The sequence below is a fragment of the Aspergillus homomorphus genome (genome assembly GCF_003184865.1).
Source record: "Aspergillus homomorphus CBS 101889 unplaced genomic scaffold BO97scaffold_55, whole genome shotgun sequence".
NCBI lineage: Eukaryota > Fungi > Ascomycota > Eurotiomycetes > Eurotiales > Aspergillaceae > Aspergillus > Aspergillus homomorphus.
The window spans coordinates 48,851-66,337 of NW_020291941.1; the positions used below are offsets into that span (position 1 = coordinate 48,851).

Below are 17,487 nucleotides of genomic sequence, written 5' to 3' on the forward strand. Positions count from 1 at the left end.
TCCATTTTCTCCCTCCACTTTCTCCCTCCAATTCCTCACTCGGTTTTCTCCCTCCATTTTCTCCCTCCAATTCCTCACTCGGTTTTCTCTCTCCATTTTCTTCTCGTGATTCCTCCCTCTTAACACTTGTTATGGGCCCACAAAAAACTGCTCGACGGGCACTTTCTCATGAAGAAGCATGGGATATGATTAGGAGCGTGGGCTACGTTCGATACCGACATAAACGAAATAGCGACAAACCAAGCAAAGAAGCTGTATCTCAACGCGGAATTGAGAAGCGAAAGAAGTTAAACAGACGTCTATATGAGATACATGCAACGTGCTGTCCGAATGGAGAACGCGCCGTACGTCTGTGCTCCACCAATCTTACTCAGTCAATGATAGTTGATATGAATGAGCATCAGTGGTCCTTGCTATTAAAAAAACTGGAGCAGGAGAAGAATGGGCCAGTGCTGAATATTGAAAACGCTATAAGTTATGAACATGCGTCACTAAAGGGCATTGCAGCCGTATTCGAAACGGATTTCTGTGACATGATTAGACGAACCTCGATTCGGATCAAGGAACAGTTCATTTCTGGAGCAGCTGTGACAATGACATTTCCTCGTTGGAATGAGAGCACCTGTACTCTGATCATTGACATAGCGAAGGGAGCAAATGATCTTGCTATGGCTCTTTTTGGAATCACCTGCGAACTGGTCGGACACAATAGGCACATCATGACCACAGATGGACTTAGTTTGATTCTGCCTGCCACAGATATCACGCTGAAGGGGGCCAAGCAGCAAGCTATTATAAAGGTCTTGGGCTCAAGAATACTAGAAGCCTTGAATGACTACCAGCAAGGCAGCTCGGCAGAAGAGAAGTTTGAGAGTGTATCTATGACTGTCCGGGGGCAGGATGCGAGTTGCGAGGTTGCCCTTAACCCATCGCGTGCCGTTCAAATAGCCAAAATGTTATATATTTAAGAATCGACCACTTTGACCTTTCCGTCGGTGATATACAGGCTGACCTTTGGCTTCAATTTTCCTTTTCCAGACTTAGTTGCAGTGATTTTGGTTTTTATTTCTCGACCACTGTCATCGATTTCGGAAACAGTGACGAAGCTGTTTTGCCAGTAGACTGTCTGCATTCTTTCTGTCCCATCCACGACTAGCACTTTGTTTTCGGCAACATCGTCGAAGAAATCGGGCGCTGTGTCCAAAGGCTCTAGGTCGAAGTAAATAAATCCCTGGTATAATGTTAGGCAACGAACAAAACCACTTGATATCAACTTACCATGGGAGACGCGAGCATGCACCAGTCAAGAAGACGTCAGTACGCTCGAGGTAATTCCGAATTTCCCGATGGTCCTCAATAAATCGACTTCTGGTCAGTATTGCGACTGTGATGCTATTGTAGTAGAGCACTATGTCTATGGTATCTTCAGAGACTCGCGAGGCCGTAGAAAGTTGAAGAACAAAGGCGGGGCGCATCTGGTCACATGACCATCCCACTTCAGGCCGAAATTCTAGCACTCGGGCCATTAGTTACATGTGGTTACACAACCCATTACCTGACCCCAAGATGACAGTCTTGCGCCCCAGAAACGAGCCCAACTGTATCCGAATCAGCACCGCACCCACCCTAGACCAGGATGTCGATAACAACCGTTTCTCGAGAGACTTACCATCAGAAGCAGCAAAACACCCATATCCGCACCGCCCTCCTAAAGCAGAGACTACCTAAGGGGTTCGTGTTGCTGATGTCGGTACCACCAAGACCGGCTATATTATTCGATTTCAGGATGCGTGGGCCACGGAGGCTGCTCAGAATGACACTCAGTGACTGGAAGAGTTGGGAAACAATACTCAAGTGGTAAAACCACGTTTTAGAGTTGTGTTCCACCGTGTTCCAACTGAAGAATTCGAACTGGCAGAGCAAAAAGAAGCAAGGGATAAGAAAGATCGCGACCGAGAACGACCTTGACGACAAGACATTTCAGATCGAAGAATTGCATAGCTGAAGAAGGAATATAGACCACTAGGCAATTCGACATCCATAGGAATCTGGCTGAATACACCTGAGGCAGCCGAATGGATCATCAAGAACAGACTACTAGTAGGACAGAGGTTCATCGGGAGTGTGGAAGCCTACCAGGTGGAAAAGAAGCGGTGCTGGTGATGCCAGGGATCATGATTTTGGCGAAGAGGATGTAGTCGGAGCATTTCAGCAAGAGAGAAATCTAAATCTCTACGCGCCGTTGAGCTAGTGTGTCGCTATGACCGAGGAAGAACGTGGAATAGAATGGCCGAAGACCTCGTCGATGAATCGAATGATGAATGAATCAGTGATTATCTAGAGTTGCTTCTAGTAGCCAGCAAGACTGGTCAATAATGGTTATAAAGAGCAGTCATAGATACTGGAAAGCAAGAATGATCAGTCTAGTAACCATGCTATAGTAATGATTTAGGCCTTCCTGGTCAATGTTAGTACGAACCGGAGACAATCGCAGCGCGGGAGCCTCTTCACGTCAGTATGGGGAATGATTTTTGCTGAGGTAAAGAACTTGGCAGTACCGATGCCGATTGATGTAGGCAGTTGAAAAACCTGTAGGTACGGACTATCTTTCCTCTGTTATTGTTTGCTGCATCAATAAGTGCTTGGAGCGGATGGGTCGGTCGGTGGTTACAAAACGTCCTGGTTCTAAAAAGTGACTACTAGGATGAGTATGCGAGTACTGTACATGCGAGCGTCCGATTAGGAGATTTGTTGGTTTAGGATATTAGTTTGATTCGCCAATACATACAGCTACTGGGAAGATGTCCGCGGCTGACTATCTCAGGGTGGTGGTACCTTGGTCGGCTCCCTCGCTGCTTGAGCTTCCGCGCACGGCCCGGTCGTCTCAAGGCCGCTATTAACATGTTCTTCCGCGGCATTGACTGAATTGCCGCAACAAACTCTAGAAGTCAACATACTGATGGTCAGTAGACATGTCTTGAAACTCTTTCGATCGACAAAACCCTAACTGATAACCAGAAGCACCAACAGTGGACCAAGACATCAATGGGCGTATATCACGAATATGATACCTCAAAATAACGACCAGAGCACTTGACAGGCAATCAGTAATTTTATGAGACGACTCCTTTGAGCAATTCGACGACAGCGCTAATTTGTCTACAATACGTTCACCGAAGCTTCGTTGATTGAATGCAGCGAGGCTGATATGAGCATTTTTGTAGTAGCAGGAAATGCAAGTTTCCATAATGGATGTGGGAGGTCTCTGTCTTTGTGAAGCTAGACTCAGGCTACGGAACGGAGAGAGCGAGGAAAATAGCCACCCTGATGTGCGCTTATAGAGTAGTCCGAAGTCCGAACGATGAGAGACTTTGAGTCGCAGTTTATGCATTGCGTGCAGAGAAGAGAATGCGTCAGTGAGTCAGCATGAGAACTGATAGTAAGAGGCGATATGGGTCCTTACACATAACACGAATTATTTGACTTTCGGAATGTTAAAATACAGCTAACATGTATATGTAAGAAGACATCCGCTCTAACAGCAGGGGGTTATGGCTGTGCTGCTCACGTATCGTAACCGTCAGATGTGTAAATTACTGTACCGGAGGAATATGGAGTGTAACGCGTGCTCTTTTTATGCCAGCAGAATATCCTATCGTATGCATGGTCGAGTTTTCTGCCGGCACAATCTTGTAGGTAAAATTTTTGGTTTCCCCGCGGAGCCGAAAGAGTACAGAGTAATTTTCTGCCGGCATTATTTATGACGTAAAAATTCTAATTTCTGCCGGAAAAACATAGGATGCAAGACGGCTTATGAAAATCGCCTCCAACTCGTATAATCCAAAGCCCATTTTCATAATTGTCACCCTTGAGCTCGTTCTTTTCAACATTTAGGTCACGAGACTAGAGCTTATAAAGATAATGGCAATGTGTCCCGTCCTCGTATAATGGAGTGAAAGGACCTTGAAGCTTTCGTAGTAAGTTTATATGATGACAATTGACGCTGGCGGCGAGCAAAGTTCTACATTCTTTGATCGATATCAATGTGAAGGTTTATTATACATGTTCTATATACGTTCTAATGACAGCCTTGCGGCTGTTCCTATATTCTTGATCGAGTCGACCGCCGTGACGACGGTTGTATAAGAGACCAGCGTTTTCGGAGCGAACTCGCTGATCGGTTCGGGAAACGCTTTTGGAAGGCTAGGGTCACCGCGTCGAAAGCAGCTAACTCTCTCATGAGCAAATTAAGTAGCTCGTCCTCTTCTCGACTGTAAGGCATAACTTTGCGCCTCGAGCTGTGTAGATTTGTTGGTCTCTGAGGGGATTTGGCGGCTTGCTCGCGAGCTTTCGCTCTGGTCACAGGCCCTGTTCGTTCCCATTCCTCCACTGTGCTACTTTCCGCAGGGCACATGCTGGAGTCGCCTTGCACAAGATCCGCTTCCACTTGGGGAATAGATGCACTGAGATCCAAGTAGGAGGCAGACTCTTCAGACGGCTTAGTTAAAGAAGACGATGTCTGTTTGATGGATATGATGTCCATGCTGGGTAAAGCCACATCTTCACCAGGGAGTTCCTGCTCCATCGTATTATCGATGATTTGATGCAAGTCCTCAATCTCAAGCTGCTCGATCTCGACCTGACGCTCTTCCTGCTCCCAGTAGGTACACGCATCAGATTGATCAGTCTTCTCATTTGGCTGGGACAAGAAGGGCTGAGATACTTCTAATAGCTGTGGGTCGATATTAAGTGCACTAGAAGTTGAACACACTGCGGAAGGACTTGAGCACGTGCTGCTATCATCTGTAAGACCTGGAGTGTCAGGTATGACCGACGGGACAACCGCGCTATTCTGACCTTCATCCAACGTAATTGTGCTTTCGCAGTTCTCAATCTGCCATGCCGATACTTGTGGTCTCTCCTGCATAATTTCATGCATCCCAGTTTCAACTGGAAACATGGGCTCTGTGGGCATTGTGGAAGGCTGCCAGAACTTGATTTTCAACTCCTTCGGTCCACATGGTGGTGATTCGGGAGCGTTCTTGCGACGCTTGCGTGGATGTTTGTGTTGCATCGGCTGAGTACAGTCCGAGGCTATCTTCTCGTCTAGCATAGCGGACGATCGTTTCTTGTGAGCCTCCTTGGATGCCACACACATCGCTTTGTGATAATGGTGCACGTCGTGAAGGTGTCGGCGATAATCTTGCTCTTCCTTAGAAATGTGGTTACAGGAAGGATCGGGGCATTCCGAAGGCCATGATTTCTGAACCAGATGCTCTTCCATGTGGCTTCGAAGCTCCGTGCTTCGGGTAAAGGCTCTCATTCTGCATACAGCAGAGAGCCCATCATTCCACATGCATTCAATGCAGTAGCCAGCACGGATAGTAGCATGGCGATATTTCATTACCTCGTAGTGTTGGCTGGTCATTAAAGGAAGATGGCCAGCACAGTGCTCTTCAAACTCACTACTTTTTCCATCATGACAAGTGTAGCATTCCCAGCAATACTTAACTTGTTGAGGCGATAAGTTTCGTCTAGAAGCAAAATGTTGTAGACGACACTTGTGGAGATGCGTATTCCGGTTGGGCTTCTCCATACTATGGCTCATTAGCAGAGGATTTGTTTGAGTATTGGAGAGCAGCTCACTGTTCCATGGATTCACCACAAGTGGGCAACTGGCATCGTCCTTCCTGTGGTTCCTCGTCAGGGAGATAGACCACATCGAGCTCACGAAGGCAGTGCGTATGAATGTCGTGGACAACACTGGCTTTTTCGTCGAACGAAAGACTCTGATTGGAGGAGATTACCGCCGCCAGACGACCCAGTTCCGGCATAAGCTTGCACAGTACTTGTTTCTCCGCTGCCTGCTCGATATAATTAGGGCGTTCACGGCCCCTGGTCAGAATCTTCCAGTCGCGTCGATTTCGGACCCAGTCACTTTGGTATTGCTGGAACGCTTTCGAATAGATCTTTCTCCTCTGGATGCTATATTCACGTCGCAGCCTTCTGCTTTCGTCCGCTGACTGCGTACCTTCAATTTTTGCGCTGATCTCAGTGAGACTTGGGTCTTCGTCAATCTTCTGTTCCTCTTCTATAGGTAATCGACGAATGAGCCCGTTTTCGTGGAACCGCTCAAAGCCTTGAAAATAGTCCACGTGAGTATGATCCAAGGGTCTGCCTTTCAAGGAATTGACGACATCCACGCTGGAGCAATTCCCAAGGTAGTCGTTGCCGTAGACAGATTTTGACTTATGCGTGAGAATCTGAGCCACAAGTGTCGAAGAATACTTAGCTGCGAGAAGTATTAGCTAGACTCAGGAGGCAGATCATGGTCAAAGACTGCAATGACCTACCTCGGACAGCCTTCCCTAACTCACGGCGCATGGCATGAATTGTGGCAGTAACGAAATAGCCAGCATTGGCAAGGCATCTTCTTAAACCTTCTTGATATCTTTCTTTCGTCCATGGGTCTTCGCTGACTCCATTTGCCGAGGTACCCCTCACAATACATCGATCCCTAGCCTCGTCATTCCACCGGAGAATTAGTTCGTCCTCCCCCTCTGGGATCCTCTGCTCAAAAACTTCTGCTGCGCTTGAGAACCCAAAAAGAGCATTGTCGGCAAGGGCCATGCCTAGAAGATATAGTGCCCCAGAGTAAATCGGTTCATCACAGTCCCAAATAGCGGTACCAAATCTATTGGCATCAGTCTGTGCTCGTATCTCTGCAGGGGTGCTCGCGCGCGCTACTCACATGGTGTTCTCAGGGTCTTTGTTGTTCTTGACGAATTGTTGATCCAGACGCCACCCGATTCTCCAAGGGGCCTCTGTGTCGCGGAACAAGACAAGTTCAATATTCTGTCATCGTCAGCAGCTAATTAAATAATACTGTGCTCAGATTTACCTTATAACGAAGACCCCTGCCGGCTTTGTTTTCGGATGCTGGAGTCAAAGAGGACACTCTGGACCCTACACACAGATTCTGCAGAGTTATAAAATGAAACTGGACACGGTATCTTCCAGTCATGAAAAATGGGTCATCAATGGTCCAGAAAGCGACCATAGCACGCTCAAAACTTTTAAGCTTGAAATTATGCTTGGGTCTTTTTATGTTCTTGATGTACCCCTCTGCGACTAAATCATGCTCAATCCACTATCAAGAGTCAATCATACAGCTCTCACATACTTCTTTCCAGTATGAAGTATACTTACGCTGTACAGGTCCTGTCTGTCCTGGTAAGGGATCTCTTTCTTAGTCTCGAGATAAAATCCCGGAACAAACTCTTGAGCCCAGACTAAGGTTGAGTTCATGGTCGGACGTCCGTCAGGGTCAAGTCTACCCACAGTTGAGTCGACATGCCAGCGAATAAATTCTTTGAGCTCTTCTAAACCCGGCACTCGATGTCCAACTTCAACCTTATAGTCTTCGGGTAATCCCTTCTCTTCCTTTAAAAATCTATAAAAATGTGAGAAGACTCGATGTCCTAGAACTCAAGATTGATGACTTACTCTTCATAATGGCGTACCTTTTCAATGTAGCCTTCTTTCGTTTGCGGGGAAGCTCTACCTCCCGACCTTTGGGCATCCTTTACTCGATGAATATCCGCATCGTAGCTTCGCTTTTGGCGGAGTTCACGACGAGCCTTCCTTTTTTCCTCATTTTGGTTGGCTCTAGAAGTAGAGGTGTGAACGGCCATTGTCAGTAAACACGAATGAGATTGAAAGACCAAATAAAGAGTGAGGTATAGAGAGATATGATAGAAAATGTATGAGAGAATAGATTGATGACTGACAAACTCGGGTGAGATGGGCTCTATTTATGTCCGAAATGAAAGAGAAATACCTTAGGTCATGTGTCACCATTTGTCCATCATTAATCTATCCATTTGCAATGAGAAGATGATCGGTGTTGAAAATATTTTGGGTCGGAAAACCAAGAGAAGCTGACGGCCCTTGTTTTGATGATGCCCTCAAATGTCGTAGGTTTGTATCAGTACCTCAGATTTCGATAAGCGTTAGTCGCGCACGGTTTAGAGAGCCTGTTCTAGTCACGTGGGTTACCGCAGTGAGCAAGCAGGAGCTGCTCAGGATCGCTGACTGAGTGAGCCAGAGCAATCCGGGAGCGACCGGAGTTCCCAGGTGCGTGCTCCGTGAGCAATCCGTGAGTGTCCCAGAGCGCACACAGATCGTTCACGTGCTGTCCTCATAAAAGCGGCGGCACCCCAATTGGGTAAGCAAACGGGAATTGCAGCAAAACAGTTCACTTATACACTTCTTAACGTCTTGTCTGCGTCGTTGCATCGGCGGCCGCGGGAGACAGCGGCGGATGTACTCTTTTCCCGCAAGCCGAGGATGGCCAGGCTCAGCAGCACCCCAATCTTATACTGGAGGTATACGATGAATCTACAGTTTCCAACCATCTCGGCCAGGATCAAAATCGCTTGACATTGCGCATGTAAAGTATGTGCAGTCGAAGTCTTTTCGTAAATGCTATCCCGTCTGGTCCTAGCCCATACCGCCCATCCAACAAGCCTGACTCCGCCCCCCGTCCAGAGCCCCCTGAAACCCCGAGTGAAAGCAAAGAGAAGAGAAAAAAGTGCTGTAAATGTACATCATCTCGACCAAACAACTGAGCGAACCGGACATCTAAGAAGAAAAAACCATCCAGGAACAAAGAGGGAATCGTACAGAAAAGAATGCGTCCGGTCCATCGGCAACAATGATAGAAAACACATCACTTCATCTGGTATCTAGAAGGCTGTCGTAAAACAAACACGGAGTATTTGAGAACTCTGAGGAAAGATAACACAAGGAAGATTGAAGTTAGCTCGGCTTGTTAGAGACGGGCCTTCACAAGACAGAGATCAGGTAATGGTGGACACCATGAGGTCATCCACCTTGGCTGTCGTGACTCTCCTCTCGGTTCTCCTTTTCGTTGTTGGGCTTTTCTGCCGCAATGTCCGTGGATTTGACTGTCGCCGAGCTCAAGTTGATGGCGATCCGTTTTGGTGCTGCGCTGGTGGTAGTGTTGCCTAGAGTTGGGCTGTTTTCGTTTGAACCAAGAGAGCCTATGGACACGCTTCGTTTCCGGCGCAGCAGCCCTGCGCTCCCCGAGCCTGCGTTCGTTGAGCTTCTTCGCTTGGGGCCGGTCGAAAGCTTCATCAGCTCGTCATCATCTTCCTCCTCGCGCCGGCGTTTCTCGGATAGTCTTTCTGGTGGAGTCTGTACCGTCAGTGAGACAGGAGTGGAGGGTGAATCCTCAGACGAGCCCATAACAGTGTCTCGACCGGTTGCCTCCTGTGATGACGACTCTTGTTTTGGCTGTGTCTGGTCTTCAGGCTTGGCATCCATCGCATCGTCTTCGTCGTCATCATCAGGATAATCGACCAGGGGCTTCACTACAGGCGAGGCCACGCCATTCAGTGTCAGTGGGGGACCTGCCGTGTTCGATTGAGGATCCTGTTGCCACTGCGATACATGGTTAGTCTTCAAGTCTGTCTCTCATTCTCGATCGAACGACTTACCTGCTCCTCATCGTCTGAAGTATTGAAGTACTCCTCTTCTGCAGCATCCATCTCCTTCACGCCTTGCCAGCGCGACCCATTAGCCTGCATCTTTTGGCTCGGTAGTTCTTCTTCCTGAGAATACAGAGTGGAGTCCGCCTCGTTGTCATAGCCCTGCAATTGCTCGTAGCGCAAGTACAAGGACTGGAACGTATCCACATAGGTGATGTTCTTGATCTGCTCGCCGTACTTCTCGACCAGATGAAGGACGATGGGTTTGATATTCTCGCGCTTGATGAATTCAAACAGTTCGAGGCACGCCGAGTTTAAAAGGTTATCACGTGGCATAGATTGGTAGACAATGTCGAGGATCAGACCGAACGTGTTGTTGCGCGTCATCATAGCTTGGTAGAAGGTGTCTTGAAGGCTGATCAAGGTGCGGAAGAACTTCAAAGCAGCTACAAAAAGCGGGTTAGCTTCCATGCGAACGGCAAGACAATAGTGGCGGCCTACTCAGTTTGAGATGCTTTTGAGGCACGGTGAGCAGTTGCGCAACTCGAGGGGCAAGGGATTCGTTGTGAATGACAGTTCGCGTCCGGTACAAATGCTGGCGCACGAAAAAGGTAAGAATATCGACAAGATGTGAATACAGCGTTACATCTTGGAATGTGAGGTCATTGACTGAGAAAGGTAGCACAACGGTCAGCTGGAGGATCAAACAACAGCACGAATGCATCCGACCGATGCAAGGGAAGCTTACGATTGTCGCGGTTCTCGAGTCGCTTCAGAGGCCAGAATAGCCGCTTCGCAGACTCGTCGAAATGGTTCTGAACAAAAGTATCCGAAAAGATATTGCGGGGTTTGTTGAAGTGCTCGGGTCCAGCCCGACCCATGGCGTCCTGCATCGGAATTTGTGGATCCAGCAATACTTTGATCGCGTCGGCAAGCTGATTCTTGACTCCGAGGTCAGATTCCGTATGCAGCAGGTCGATCAAGGTATCTGTAAGGGGCGTTTTCTTTTCGTTGACAGCCTTGAGCATATATCCGCGCATCATGATCGGATCGTGGTCAAGGAGAGACACCAAGAGATCAATTCCAGTGGTGCGCAAGGGCGGCTTGGGGTGTTTAATGGCAAAAGCAATGACGGCGAAAAGGCCATGGTTGATGAAATTCGCAAAAAGGTTAGCACGCGCCGGCGCCTGCAAATTCTTTGCGATGACTGCGCATTGATGAAGAAATTGCACTGCATCTTCCTTGCGCTTGTTGTCGGCGTTTCTGGGATCAAAGACTGTGAATAGCTCTTTCAAGAAGGGGGCATTGGACTGTATATGGTTTACGATCTCCACCTGATTGAAGAAGATCAAGGAGTTTAGCACCGAGAACGTAGGATCATCTAGGATCCTAGCCAGAACCACGTCTTTCAGGTACTGTAGGCGCCAGGTGTATCGAATCTTGCGGCGAATGAGAGGGTCCTTAATGGGCACCACTTCTTTATAACGCGTCTGGTCGGCGAGATATTGCCGATGGTTGGCCTTGTGGGTAGGGAACTCGGGGTCGTCTGTAGTCCGTTAGCCACCTGCGCCGTGCGAAACACTTGCCCGGGTATGCATACATTCCAATGCTCCAACGACCCCCAAAATGACAGGGTCCGTAACCACGGTCTCAATGATTGTGTTATCGTTGAGGAGAATAAGCGACTTCATGATGTTGCACAAGCGATGTAAGTCCGGAAGACTCTCCAGATCTTCGGCCATCGAGACCAGAGGGATCAATTTCGGAATATACTCATCACGAATGACTAGCTTCGATAGCGCATCGCGACCGGCCTGGGTGATGCTTGAGGTTCTCATGATATGGTCGATTTCAGGGAGATTTCCTAGCTCGGGTGCAGGGAGCATGATCGACTGATAGCTTTCAATCTCGTCGGACAAGGCATCTTCTAGGCAGAACGCAGCGACCAGGTCAGCAAGCAAGTCTATCGGGTGCTATCACCGCGGCGAAAGCCGGAATTAAAGTGCATCTAACCTCCCGGTGCTAAACTGAGCAGATGTTGCTGTACATTGTTGACAAATTCCCTGAAACATCAGTCAGCTTCCGGATTGACTCATTTTTCACAATGCCGGAGCCGGGTCGATGCGCCTTACCAGATGACGGCGCAGCCTTCAGCTTCCTGAAAACTGAGGGCCATGTCCGTTCCATTGGGTTCGGTCCATACGATCAATGTCTCTGATGATGTCGCGTGAGGGTCAGTGATGATTCTTGTACGACTTGTCGCGTGCGCAATGGCAGGGAGCGCGCAGGAGGGGGGGGGCACCTTGTTGCTTTTGGTAGCCGTCATCCTTGGAGATCTTGGTCTCCAGCAGCACCCGGTTAGGCTCATCTTCCGACTCGACGAATATTCGCGGCTCATCCTAAGAAGAGCGATGGCTTGTTAGCGATGAGCGAGGAGAAAATCGCAGGACGAGCGAGAGCGCGCGCCCAACGGTCGCGGTTGCGTTTGCGCCCGATGAGCGGGCGACGCAGCAGTCGCGCGACGGACAGCAGGCGAGCAGCACGACTTACATCCAGAATCTGACCGGTGCAGAAGCCGGTGCCTCGATCGAACCAGTCATTATCTCTGAGTTCGTATACCTTCACCCGCTTGCGATCGCTGGGTGGTTGCACCTCCAAGGCCATGATCCGGCAAAACGGAGAGGTGGCGTCTCGTCACTCCGGGACAACTCAGGAACGAGTGTTCCGGGCGCGAGGAGAGCCCCAACGGAAAGGAAGGCGGAGAGAATGATAAGAAAAGGCCGCGGCTTGGTCCAGATTGGACGGAGGGATGTGCGGAAGGGAAGGGAAAGAAGTGGGGAATGGGAAAAAAAGCGGGAAAGGTTAAAATAAAATAAGAAAAAAAGAAAACAAGGGGAGGGTGGGAAGGAGAGGAAGGGAGGAATGATATGATATGATGTGATGTGGAGGAGGAGGATTGGGGGGAGGGGGAGCCGAAAGGGAGAGAGAGAGAGAGAGAGAGAGAGGAAAGGAAAGAAGAGAGGAGGGAGAGAAGAAGAGAATGGAAGCAAACGAAAGAGATCGGAAGGGCAAGTGAGTAAAGGGGAGGAGGAGGAAGAGGTGTGAAGGGTGGAGAGAGAGGTTGAGGGGGATGGATGTTGGGAAAGGGAAAAATGATGTAAAAGGGAAGAAAAAGTGACAGGCAAAAAAAGAGAAAGAAGATGATGTTTTTTTTCTTGGCCGCGCACTGAGTCTATTGCGCTGCTTGCTTGATTGCTTTGCTTGTGCTTTTGTGCTTTGTGCTTGTTACTTTGCGGATCGGATGAGGAGTGATGGATGATGATCCTGACTTTGATGGGGCCGGGACCACCTGACGGCCTCGGCAGCAAGCAAACTCTTGTCTTCTCTTCTCTCTATCGGTCGGTCTGCCTGTCGGTCTGCCTTTTCTATCTGTCTGCCTGTCTGCTTGTCTGCCTCTGTCTCTGCCTATCTGTTTCGGATAAAGAAAAAGAACCGGACAGCAGCAAAAACAACAACAACAACAACACGCGACCGTACTTGATGAGGAAAGAGGTTAATTGAGACTAACAATCGGGAAGCGGAGCAAATGATCTAATTCCCAAACAAATCGGGCCTTATCAGAACAGCTCGGTCTTCCATCCTCCGAGATATCGCAACCGGAGCAGCCAACAATCAGAGTGGAAACGCCAGGACGGAGATCTGTAGGGAGAAGCGGAGAGAGAGCAAAGATGGTCCACATTGACGAAGAATGAAGAGCAGAGAGCGAACATCCTGGTGGATAAACAAGAAACAAGGGTCGTGCCGATGACGTGCGCACATCATATCGGGAGCAGTTTCAAGCTCGGTGAAAGGGATAAGAATAGTAGCTGTCGGACCTTACAGCAGAATGCTTCTTCTTGTCCCATGTGGAACTGACCCTGTACTGACTGTGGTTTACTGTACCTACGGCCCTGTCAATGTATGTGCAGCACCGTCTACAGTAAGATGTTGGATTCCGGGGTTGGCATACAAGGGGTCGGTGGTAGGGCAAGGTTCTAGCCCGTGTGAAGATATACATTCACAACTATCTGGTCTGCTATCGACCTATACCTCTACATGATATACATGCTACAGAGACAATGCACACTAGTGAGGGGAGCTGACCGCAACGGTAATCACGGGTCCCCACGCAGTCAATATCCATGGAACCTTAGGGTGGATATGCAATAAACTACATCAGCCTCAAAGGACGATCCGACATGGCGAAGAATTGCATTGTCTCTTTTCCCGGGGCCTTCCGCCTCTCCACCTTAATTGCTATCTGGTCGGCCGACCACTGCTTTCTATTGCTGGACATGGAATCGCACGGGCGGATGGATCCATGAATAGTAAAGACAGATCGGTGCTGCTACTGAGTTGGGCAGCGATCATCCCAAGCTTCACCCAACACTGCCTGACTTGGTTGCACTGCCGATACGGTCCATTGCGCCTGTGTTGCCGTCGGTCAAAAGATGCACCAAGCGGAAGCGATGAGCGCCCGGTCAGCTGCGATGCTGCGTCACTCAACAATGCCGGCCCTCTGAATCATGCTGAAGCACCCGCCAACCCCTATTGTTTTCCAGAAGAATGAATCACCCCCGATGAGATCATCGCCCCTCGGCGCGCGAAGCCTAAATTGGGTGCCTGGGGCAGCAACAGGGTGGCGATGCGAGATACAACATGCGACATGCGACATGTGACTGTTAACTTGGTCTTTCGGTGTTGACCAATGAAGCCTAGGTCCTAGCCTAGGGTATATTGTCTGAGCTGAGTGCTTACACAGTACGGAGTACTAAGTAGATTTATACTGAGCACACGTCCCCTGTCAAGCAGGGAAGTGGATGGATGTCCCGTGCAGGAACGCTAAGATCGGTTGCATCAGTGCGGAGGTGGCACGTCTCTACCTTAAATTGCTGCAGACGTGAGCTTCCTTATTAGACTAGCATGGCTCCTTATCGTTGCAACTGCTGTACTGTACCTAGGACTAAGCACCTTAGTCGGTGTGTTCCAGACTGCTACCAGCTAAGATCATCATCCCTGATAACAACGGGACGCCTCAGGCTTATCACTTATCGCTTATCGGGCCCGAGCGGGACCCACTGCGGTCACTGCTAATTGGCTGCAGTATCTCATGACGGGGCGGATCTGATTTCTCTAGAGATTACATAATCTAATGAGACTTTCGTGCTGATTGGTGGCAATTTGCTGCTGGGGCAGGTGACGGGCTCAGCCTTGCTTTCGGAGGACTTCACCTTCAACTTCAACTTCAGGTAGACTGACAGACAGTCTTTGAGACCTCCGCGAGCGACTTCGGGAGCTTTGCGCTCGTCGTGCGGGTCAGAAAGCTCCCACTGCGCCTGCGACGGATTTCGTTGCAGTGTATCCGGCCATGACACATTCTGCCATGTCCCATGGCACTGAGCATGCCGGGCCATCATCCCCGAGGATCGGGAGCAACCGCCCGCCCAAGCAGGATGTATGCGGTGTCGCCAGCAGAGAATCAGCAGCCAACCCGCGCCAGCAAGGACTATTTGCCTACCTATCGACGCGCGACTTCTACCTCACGCTCCTCCTAGGGTAAGCGTCCGTGTCTCAAACCACCGCCGCATCAGCCTAACGCCAGCCAGCCAAACCCTCGCGATCACGAACACAGCCTGCAGCACATTCAGCACGCTTCTAGCAGACCGAGGCGTATCGATCCCCGCCTTCCAGACCTTCTTCACCTACCTCCTCCTAGCGCTCATCTTCACCACATACACGATCTACCGGCACGGCCTACAAAGTTGGACGCTTATGCTGCTCCAACGCGGCTGGAAATGTAAGCATCTCATCTCAACCCAACACCAACCCAAAAAGCCCAGCCCTAACCCCTCCCCGCCCAAAAAAAAAACAGACCTCCTCCTCTCAACCTGCGACGTAACAGGCAACTACCTCCTCGTCCTCTCATACAGACACACGACGCTCCTCAGCGCCCAACTAATAAACTTCTGGGCGATCGCGATCGTGGTCCTCGTCTCCTCCACCATGCTAGGCGTCCGCTACCACCGGCCGCAACTTCTAGGAATAACCATCTGCATAGCCGGCATGCTCCTCCTCCTCCTCTCTGACCGCAGCGCATCCACCCCACAATCCGCCCCGCGCCCCAACCCGCTCAAAGGCGACGTATACGCGCTCCTAGGCGCAACGAGCTACGGACTGGCCAACACGTTCGAAGAATTCCTGGTAAGCACCACGCCAAACGGCATCCCGGAGGTATTGGCCCAGCTGGGGCTATTCGGGGCGATATTCACCGGGGCACAGGCTGTCGCGTTCGAGGTCCCTGCCCTGAATGCTGTGGACTGGGATCGCGGGACCGTGCTGGAGCTGCTGGGGTTTACGCTTTGTCTTGCGGGGTTCTATGCGCTTGTGCCTATCTTGTTGCGTCGTGCGTCGGCCGCGTTCTTCAATTTGAGTATGTTGACGATGAATTGTTGGGGCGTGTTGGTGGGGGTGCTCGGGTTTCGGTATAGGGTTGGTGCGTGGTATCCTCTTGCTTTTGCGTTGGTTGTGGCTGGCCAGGGGGTTTATTATCTTGGTGGGGGGGAGGGTGCGGCGGAGGGGCTGGACGGGGTACGTGGGAGAAAGCCGTGGCTTGAGGGTTCTGCTTCTGGGGGATTTCAGGGACAGAAGGAGGAGGACCCAGAGGGTCTGGGTATTGAGCCCAGGGCGAGGAGGACGAGGGCATCTGCTGGGAACTGGACTGATGAGGCTTCCGAGGAGGACCCGCTGTTGGGTCCAGCTGTTTGAGTTGCTTTCTGTTGCCGCTCGGCTGCGGTTCAATTGTGGCTGGTATATACGAGCTGCAAGGCTAGAGCTACGATTTTGATGACTTGATGACAATGCGTTAGATAAGACACTGCCATGATATGATTATTAGATCTATTTGTCCTAAACAGCACATGAGGTCTTACGACTAGGATGTATCTGTACATACTTCATCTTAAAGCTCGGTCTAAGGTAAGTCGATCGGATTACCACCGCCTACTCGATCCAATGCAACGCGAGAGATACAGGGAGGGACAGCAGATTGCATCTATCCTGTAAACATACAACTCTGGAGCTGGCTAGCCTACAAAACTACAGCATACGCGACCAAGAAACAACAAATTCCGCGGACAGCAGTGTACCACCGCGGCGCCAGTACTCGATAAGAAGATACGACAACCTAGATGCAGACACCAGACAGTAGAGAAGGTATACCAGTATGACCAGAACAGAAGCAAAAAGAAAATATAAACCTATTAACGGAGGAAAAACATAACATAAAGACAATCCAGAACTCTCTGCAGATCAACAGACTCCAGTAACTCTTTTGATGATGTTTGCCTGCTCCCCAGTTAATCCCACATACACACAAATAACAAACCCCTTTTCGTACCCGGTGATGAAAGACAAACCCCCATTAAATAACACGCGAAGAAAAGGACTCAGGATGCTTCGACCAAACTCACGACCGGACCCTGAACCAAACAAGAAATAAAACACCTGGAACCCCCCAAAGATGAGCGGGAAACGAGAGGCCCCGGAGACATACACCCCAGATACCCAAACCCCTGAAGCAGTGATGAATGCTGTGTCACGGCGAGCGAACAACCCAGAATCAACAGATGCTGTACCAACACAAAAACAAAACAAAGAGACGAGGATGCAACATAACACAAAAAGGGAATACCGACTCCAGAAACCAACAGGCCAATCCCAAAGTCCCCTAGTCAGTAAACCAACCATGTACCAAATTAACTGTCCACATGTGACGGAGCGCTAGACAAAACGATTAATCAAGAGGTGTGCTTGCGACCCACTTCTTTCAGATATGTACCATGCTCTTTCCCAGTATCCGAATCAAAAATAGAACCCTCTCTCAGAACGCCACAGCACAAAAGCGAACACCCATCCAAAAAGGAATAATGCTGTAGAG

The 17,487-nt window shown here is 49.7% G+C and overlaps 5 protein-coding genes across 5 annotated transcripts in view; 2 read left to right on the plus strand and 3 right to left on the minus strand.

Annotated features, from left to right (window-relative positions):
• The window catches only part of BO97DRAFT_229359 (uncharacterized protein), a 1,585-nt gene extending 350 nt beyond the window's left edge, over nt 1–1,235 (plus strand). Inside the window, exons 2-3 of the mRNA XM_025690707.1 lie at nt 1–344; nt 405–1,235. Of these exons, the coding sequence (XP_025547125.1) occupies nt 132–344; nt 405–968 (777 nt within the window). The 5' untranslated portion in view covers nt 1–131 and the 3' untranslated portion in view covers nt 969–1,235. The remainder of the gene's footprint in view (nt 345–404) is intronic.
• Nucleotides 1,236–4,081: 2,846 nt separating this feature from the next.
• Nucleotides 4,082–7,694, minus strand: BO97DRAFT_480912 (uncharacterized protein; the record flags this gene model as incomplete). The annotated part of the gene is made up of 8 exons (XM_025700783.1): nt 4,082–4,732; nt 4,772–5,597; nt 5,647–6,292; nt 6,354–6,694; nt 6,752–6,855; nt 6,902–7,150; nt 7,210–7,453; nt 7,507–7,694. The coding sequence occupies 8 exons, from the start codon at nt 7,692–7,694 to the stop codon at nt 4,103–4,105; spliced, it is 3,228 nt and encodes a 1,075-aa protein (XP_025547126.1). The 3' UTR covers nt 4,082–4,102.
• A 1,192-nt stretch (nt 7,695–8,886) lies between these two features.
• Nucleotides 8,887–12,176, minus strand: BO97DRAFT_418086 (SMEK family protein; the record flags this gene model as incomplete). The annotated part of the gene is made up of 9 exons (XM_025696506.1): nt 8,887–9,465; nt 9,522–9,958; nt 10,014–10,181; nt 10,261–11,058; nt 11,113–11,439; nt 11,526–11,575; nt 11,645–11,726; nt 11,815–11,911; nt 12,063–12,176. 9 exons carry the CDS (start codon nt 12,174–12,176, stop codon nt 8,887–8,889), a joined length of 2,652 nt encoding a protein of 883 aa, XP_025547127.1.
• Nucleotides 12,177–14,805: 2,629 nt separating this feature from the next.
• Nucleotides 14,806–16,458, plus strand: BO97DRAFT_377452 (DUF914 domain membrane protein). Its single transcript, XM_025693060.1, has 3 exons — nt 14,806–15,107; nt 15,158–15,348; nt 15,424–16,458. Exons 1-3 carry the CDS (start codon nt 14,920–14,922, stop codon nt 16,314–16,316), a joined length of 1,272 nt encoding a protein of 423 aa, XP_025547128.1. The 5' UTR covers nt 14,806–14,919; the 3' UTR covers nt 16,317–16,458.
• A 253-nt stretch (nt 16,459–16,711) lies between these two features.
• BO97DRAFT_229627 (uncharacterized protein) lies at nt 16,712–17,396 on the minus strand. The gene is made up of 2 exons (XM_025690710.1): nt 16,948–17,396; nt 16,712–16,895 (listed from the first exon to the last, which is right to left on the minus strand). Exons 1-2 carry the CDS (start codon nt 17,295–17,297, stop codon nt 16,811–16,813), a joined length of 435 nt encoding a protein of 144 aa, XP_025547129.1. The 5' UTR covers nt 17,298–17,396; the 3' UTR covers nt 16,712–16,810.
• Between the last annotated feature and the right edge of the window lie 91 nt (nt 17,397–17,487).

What these genes read in the sequence shown, in the direction of transcription:
- BO97DRAFT_377452 (XM_025693060.1), top strand. Translation starts at nt 14,920, where the DNA reads ATGACACATTCTGCCATGTCCCATGGCACTGAGCATGCCGGGCCATCA. An exon ending in TACCTCACGCTCCTCCTAGG is followed by an intron (nt 15,108 to 15,157) that starts GTAAGCGTCCGT and finishes AACGCCAGCCAG; the next exon opens with CCAAACCCTCGCGATCACGA. An exon ending in GCTCCAACGCGGCTGGAAAT is followed by an intron (nt 15,349 to 15,423) that starts GTAAGCATCTCA and finishes AAAAAAAAACAG; the next exon opens with ACCTCCTCCTCTCAACCTGC.
- BO97DRAFT_229627 (XM_025690710.1), bottom strand. Translation starts at nt 17,297, where the DNA reads ATGGTTGGTTTACTGACTAGGGGACTTTGGGATTGGCCTGTTGGTTTC. An exon ending in GGTTTGTCTTTCATCACCGG is followed by an intron (nt 16,896 to 16,947) that starts GTACGAAAAGGG and finishes ACTGGGGAGCAG; the next exon opens with GCAAACATCATCAAAAGAGT.